This window comes from Triticum aestivum, chromosome 4B (genome assembly GCF_018294505.1).
Source record: "Triticum aestivum cultivar Chinese Spring chromosome 4B, IWGSC CS RefSeq v2.1, whole genome shotgun sequence".
Lineage (NCBI taxonomy): Eukaryota > Viridiplantae > Streptophyta > Magnoliopsida > Poales > Poaceae > Triticum > Triticum aestivum.
In genome coordinates, this window is record NC_057804.1 from 601,951,484 (window position 1) to 601,958,817 (window position 7,334).

At 47.9% G+C, this 7,334-nt stretch overlaps 1 protein-coding gene across 1 annotated transcript; it reads right to left on the reverse strand.

Annotated features, from left to right (window-relative positions):
- Positions 1–2,982: 2,982 nt before the first annotated feature.
- Positions 2,983–3,408, reverse strand: LOC123089354 (cortical cell-delineating protein-like). The gene has a single exon (XM_044511056.1). The coding sequence runs from the start codon at positions 3,406–3,408 to the stop codon at positions 2,983–2,985; it is 426 nt and encodes a 141-aa protein (XP_044366991.1).
- Between the last annotated feature and the right edge of the window lie 3,926 nt (positions 3,409–7,334).

Sequence of the window (7,334 nt, forward strand, 5' to 3'; positions counted from 1 at the left end):
TTGCAACAAGAATAAAAAAATCTGAAAATTTGTGGGATCAAAGTTCCTCGGGTGCGCAAGGTGCATACCAATTTTGGTCCTATTTAGACATTCCAGGAGCTTCTGACAAAGAAAAAACCATAAATATGTACTTTGATGAACAGTAAATTCGAAAAAAGTAGAAAACAAATCCAAAAAAATATGAAAAATGTTGGCATCCAAGATGCTTTGGTGCTCAATGTGCCTGCAAAATTTCATGGTGTTTGGACATTGTGGGAGCCCGTGGAAAAAAAACAAAAATTAGCTGGGAAAGAAACTTTGAAAAAGTGGACTATTTTGTTTTTTTCTTGCTAGAGCTCCTCATATGTCATTTGAGCACGAAAATTTGCAAACACCTTGCACACCCAAGCATCTTTGATGCTAAAAAGTTTCATACTTTATTTCATTTTTTTGCTATTTTTTCTAATTTACTGTTCATTGCCGTACATATTTACAGTTTTTTCTTTGTCATGAGCACCTGGAATGTCCAAACAATATGAAATTTTGTATGCATACGCACGTGAGGAACTTTGATCTCACAAATTTTCAGCTTTTTTGCTATTTTTTTTCGAATTTACTGTTCATGCCGGACGAAAACCGCCCGAAGCGGTATGAGGGACGAAAACTATCCGATTTTGATAGTTGAGAGACGAAAACTATTCGGTTTTGAGTTGAGGGACAATTTCTAAACTCTCGAAAAAGTTTGAGGACGAAAAATATACTTATCCATATTTTTAAACACCTATTTACCCATTTGTTTTGGCATGATTCCCGCAGCAACGCGTGAGGCGTCATAGTTCTCAAAAATGAAGAAGCTGCAATCTGTATGTGCACGCGCGTCTAGATCAGTACTTGTGTGTTTCAAAAAGAAAACAAAAGGGCAATTAACTAGAGCAATAATTATTGCTCATTGATGATATATTTTTTTGCGTGAAAACTTCTAATCTATTCATCTTCAATCATGATAGTACAACGAACACCTGAAATAAAAATTATATCCAGATTTGTAGACCACTTAGCAACGACTACAAGCACTGAAGCGAGCCGAAGGTGCGCCGCCGACATCGCCCTCCATCGCCGGAGTCGGACACACCTTGTTGTAGTAGATAGTTGGGAAGTCGTCGTGCTAAGACCCCATAGGACCAGCATCCCAGAATAGCAACCGCCGCCAATGAAATATAACGTAGTTCGGAAGGATCCAAACCGAGGACACACGAACGTAAACGAACAACGATGAGATCCGATCAAATCCATCAAAGATAGATCTGCAGGAGACACATCTCCATATGCCCACCAACGATGCTAGACGCACCGCCAGAATGGGGGCTAGGCGGGAGACCTTTATTTCATCTTCAGGGACCCGCCGGCGTCTCGTCTTCCTGAGCAGGACACGAACCCTAGCAAGATTGTAAAAAAGACTAAAAACGGAGCCCTCCATGGCCCTAGGGCCATCAGAGACGAGACGGACCTACGTCGGCGCCGGCGAGAGGCACAAACTCTAACTTTCTTTCTTGAAAGAGGAGGAGACAGCCAGACAAAGATTACTGATGATATATATTAATACGAAGAGTATATGTTTGTCACAAAGAAAACGACTATTAGGTTGTTTGCTAAAAACGAAAAGAGTAGTACTGGTTACAAGGATTCAAATGTGGACACCAAAATAACAACGATTTGACAAAAAAATCCGAAAATATGTGGTGCGCCATTACTAAGTCAGATAGTAATGGCGCACCGTGTAATATACTAATGGCGCGCTCTCTGGTGCTAGTGGCATACTTGTAGTGCGTCATTAGTAGCCAAAATAGGTGCGCCACTAGCAGGCCTTTTCCTAGTAGTGATAGTGCACCGTATCGTGGTCAAATATGAAGTGTCGGCGCCACTCGCCGCCGTCCGACCTGGATACGTCATCCCATCCTGCACGACGTCAAGGCTCCCGGATCCAACGCATCGGTCGCTGTCGTGATTGTTGGCGCTGCCTCCTCTCGAGTTGTACGGCTCAAAAGCAAATATTATTATTTTTTGGACGCCGATAAGTGCCACACATGTGGGCATTAGGGAGTCTGCCCACATATTTTGTGTGGTGTATAAGAGGAACAGTCCACACACCTACGTGTGGGCAAAACAAGTAATGCCCACATACCTTTTTTTTCCCTCCCGATCTCTCTCACACGCGTGCGTGTGGACGAAGTAGATAACGCCCACACGCCCCGTATGTCAGGCCTCGTACCATGCAATTGTCATGGTTGCTCAACTGCAGTTGCCATGTATGGTCTAGTCTACTGTAGTTGCCATGATTTCAAAACTTTAAAAGTTGCCACATACTAACACTAGGCAGTTGAGAGAGTTGTCATGTGCTCACAAGCATGCTAGGACAATTGCCATGTAAAAGGAAGAGTTGTCATCTGCTTAGGTGCACGTTAGGGCAGTTGCCATGTACCATGCAAAAACACATGGCAACTCGGTAAAAGAGAGTTGCTATCTGCTTACGTGCATACTAGGTAGTCGCCGTGTACCCTGCAAAACACATGGCAACTCGGGTAAAAAGAGAGTTGCCACCTGCTTATAAAGCACACTAGGGCAGTTGCCATGTGCACTGCAAAACACATGGCAACTAGCAACTTGGGTGTGGGAGAGGAGACGGGCGTGTGGGCGAGATGGCAAATGCCCCACAATAGCTCTTGTGCATGCGTGGAAAGTGGCGTGTGGGTGAACTGCTGAACGCCCACACCAGCCCCTCCCGTGTGGTGAAACGACCGTGTGGGCGACCGGGTGAACGCCGATACATCAGGCCAGTCCTACGTGGCACTAGAAACATGCCAAGATTCGTGCGCTCACGAACGGATGCGGATCCACGCGTGTGGGCGAGATGCAAACGCCCACACGTGTGGGCGTTAACATTTCCATATTTTTTAGAATCTGAAAGCAAATCTTATTCGGCGCCCGTGCAGCAGTACGCGTCCGTCAATGGAATGGGCTAGTGAACTCAGACGGGCACGTCTTGCCGCAGTGGTTGAGGAGGAGGCTGATGTCCACAGGCACGTTGAGGTGGATGCCGAGGACGTTAGCCCTGACAGCGGTGCAGAGGCAGACAACAGCATCAAGGTCGACCAACCCATGGAGCAGCGGGCAGCACTCGTCACGCGCCGGAACGCCGACCTTGAGGCCGAGCAGGCCGCCGATAACGTTGGCACACACCCGCAGCTTTAGCGCGTCTATAGAGCACTGCCCGCCGTGGCCGTGCGCTCCTCCTCCATGGTACGGCGGCGGAACGACAACGGGCGGCGTCGGCACAACGACTAGAGGCTGGCAATAAGGTCCGCAGCCGTGCACGGCGACGGAGGAGAGGACGATGCACAGGGCAACGAAGATGGCAGCTTTGGATGTCATCGTGAGGGTGTGCTTGAGTGGGATAGCTACTAGTGCTTTGGGTTTGGGATGCATGAGAGCTTGGAGAGAGTGCTGTATTTATAGCCGGGGGATATGGATGCGTGCATGCATGGGATCGAACTGTTTGCGTAGTCGCTTAGATCAACTCTAGTAGACCCCGTATTCCGCCCCGGTCCACAAAATAACCACTAAATTACGGGTCGGGGCCGGAAAAGCAGCCCGAGAAGATCCCGCATCCCGCCCCGGCCCGTAATTTTTTTTGTGGGGTGCGGCAAATCTTCTCCCCCAACCTCCATCTTCACGGGTGGGGAGGCCGATCCGAGCTGAACGCCTATCCAGCGCGAGATTTGGCGGGAGGGACATTTCCACGCGCCCTTTCCCGCTCCCCGCACCCTCCGCCACCATTGCCCCCCCCCTCGCAAGCTGCGGTTCCTCCTCCCCGGCCGTTCCTCGCCGCCATGGATGCTCCCGTGCTGTCCCCCGTCACCGTCGAGGTCGCGCATGCTCCTTCCCCTCGGGCGGATCTCGTCGCTGGCCATGTTGCCCCCGCCGTCGTCGCCCAAGCACACGCCGCGCCGGCCAGCAAGCGGCAGGGCAACGTTGTCGTGCAGGGCGGGAATCCGGTTTCCCCCGCCGCGATGGCCCGCGCTCCGGGCGCCAACGCCGCAATGCGATCCCGGCCGGCGGCGAAGAACGCCGGCAAGACCGCGGGCGTAAAGCGGAGGAAGGTTCCGGATAAAAGGAATCCACCTTCTTCAACCTCTCACTCCATCCCCCCGCAAGGAGGTGCTCCGGCGATGCCGTTCAACGGTGCCGCTCCCCCCGCGAGCGAGGTGTTCGACGAAATGGCTGCAAGGTATGCCTCTTTGGTCTAGCGATTCCCTTTCATTTTCGCCATTAGTGTCGATAGCTCGTGACTTGTTATCGTTCGCTATAGCGGTGCTTCGAACAATGCAACAACCAAGTTCGTGAGCTTGTTGGACACGAACGCGGTTGACATTGCTCAATCCCCTTTCGAACCATTCGACTACAATGAAATGGACGGCGGCGTGGATGATCATGGTTGCGCGGACGAATTGGAGGAGATCAAAGCGGGAACGTTTGAGGAATCGCAATCAAAGAGTGGGAAGATCCAAAGATCGAAGAACTACACGATCTTGGAAGATCAAGCTTTGACCCAAGCATGGAGTGCGGTGTCTCTTTATCCATGCACGGGTGTTTCTCAAACCGCCAAGAGATATTGGCAAAGGATCGAAGATCAATACTTCCGCATTATGAGAAAGTATCCCAATAGGACTCCACGCACATTTCAGTCGCTTCAAGGGCGTTGGGAGAATATCAAGCCTATGTGCAGCCGTTGGGCAGCTTGCTTGGAGCAAGTACGCAACGCACCTCCAAGTGGCACCGTGGAATCCGATTATGTGAGTTTGTTTTTCCTTTGTTCAAGTTGTGCATCATCATAATGTATCATGGGAAATAATTGCATCACTTTGTTCACATTTTGTAGGACAAGATTGCTCAACATAGATACAAGGCCATGAAAGCTTCGAAAGGCAGATTCTTCAAGTTAGAGCATTGTTGGGAGTTACTCCAAAAGTGCGATAAGTGGAAGTTGATCGATAGAGAATCCCCACCAAAGAGAGGCTCACTTGCAAACATGGATGAAGACGAAGATGATGATATGGCCCAAGAAATGAGCACAAGCCTGATGGCGACAAGAAGACGAGAGAGAAGATCAAGAGAGAGCAAGAAGCATCGAGCTTGAGGGAGAAGATTGATGCCATGGTGCAATCAAACGAGTTGATGTTGTTGAAGTCATTGGAGATCAAGAAAGATTTGGCCGAGAAGAAGGAAAAAGAGAAGCAAGAAAAGTGGCAGATGCTCAAGGAATAGGGGCTCCGCAAAGCTGCCATTGAGGAGAGAAAAGCACGCGCCTCCGAGAACAAATCTATGTCATTGTTGCTCGCCGAAGAGAACAAGATCATGTCAATGAACCGCAATGACATGGACGACCTCACCAAAACATGGCATGATATGGCAAGGAGAGAGATCTTGAAGAGAAGAATGGTAGATTCGGCCGGTCCGTGTTCAAGTTCCGGTGATGTTTTCTCTGCTCCATATGGTGGCAATGTGGATGATTTCGGTGCGGGGGTTGCAACAAGCGAGGGAGGTGGATTCGGTGGCGCCGATGAACTTCAATTCGGTGGAGGTGGATTCCATGGCGCGGAGTGAAGATCGACCCCCAAGATGATGCCGGACATGGGCGCAAACCTTTTGCATGCCCTCTTTTGCGTTATGAACTTCGCTTTTATTTACGCGCAAACTGTTTATGTGCTTTGAATTTGAACTTGTTTCCCAAACCTATGTCAAATGAGAGATTTGCAGTTTTTATGTTTGCGGGTCTTCGCGGTGGTGCCCGAGCAAAACCCGTAGAAGCCGACCCGTAAAAAGCATATTCCGCGAATATACTTTTTTACGGATCCGTTTGGGGGGGTCTGCGTCTATGCCAGCCCGCGCCGGCCCGCAAAAGTGGTTTTGCGCGAACTGCAAACGAGTTTTGCGGGCCGGCGGGATGCGGGGTCTGCTAGAGTTGCTCTTAGGCATGTGTGCATGATCATACGTGGCCATGTGCGATTCCATCGGCTTCGGGACTGCTAGGTTGTCCTCTGGGTGTATCACTTTGTTTGATAAGGCAAGATTTTAGCATGATCAGGGGCTGATGGTTTTGGAATATTAATCCTGAAGATAGGGCAACAAGTTGAGCAATACCCTTGCATGTTCATCCATGTTAGCCATAGTTTTAAGTTTTTTGGAGAGAAATTTCCAATTTAAGTATCATCAATCATGGCAATACAGAGAACATAAGAGGTGATAAAAATTATAACTAGGTGATCTATGGACCACCTATCGACGGCTACAACCACTAGAGCGAGCCGAAGGCGCGCCGCCGTTATCGTCCGTCACTGGAGTCAGGCAAACCTTGTTATAGAAGATAGTCGGGAAATCATCGTGCTAAGGCCCCCAAAAATCAGCGCACTATAGTTTTAAGTTAATCAACCCACAGTACATATCCCGCAATACCAAAATACCGGGGTTTCCTACAAAGTGATAGTTTCAGTTTAATCAACCCGTAATACATGTCAAATGATTGTCAAAAATATTCATATCTTTTAAATACCAACTCCAAATATAACATGTTATATATGAAATTTAATTAAAAAATATGCAGAATCTGAATATGATGTTATTACCTGCTAACCATTTAAAAAAAATCTGAATATAATGACAACACAAATGGGATGCCATGTGTTGAAATAAAGGACGTGGATCGAGTCATGGTTATTGGATCAGGGGTGTGTATTATTTTTTTTTCTACCGTTGCGCACACTCTTTTGCTAGATGAAAGTTTGTTTCAAGAAACCAGAGTACGGTCGTGGTTTGTGAATGTTTGATCCGGACAACGCAGATCGGTAGGGCAAGTTGCCTGAGAATATTTCAGATGTGAACAAACAACTTTGTGTGTGTACCGCTGTACCTGCATATATGACCTTATGACCCACTGGGTGCTCACTAGAAACAAGAGCTTATATTAGACAGATGCGATTAAGTCGATGGAATCATTCATGGCCATGGTTGGGAAGACAATTAATTATTTAGCTCCCCTTGGGCGCCCGTGAACCCGATGATGCGCACAAATTTGTCGCGCGTTTCGTTTCACTTGCTCTTGTTGACCCATTCTTAGTTTGCCCAGAGCATGAAAAAATAATTGTTCCCCACAGTAAGGATTAAAGGAAAATGTATAACGTGTCAATCTCATCGAGTCACGGACATGGTAATTTCTATTTCTCCGAAATAGATTTAATAAGATAAAAGTAGGGCCTATATAGGTATAGTTTTCTTGATCGAGTTTGTTAAATCTCAATCGA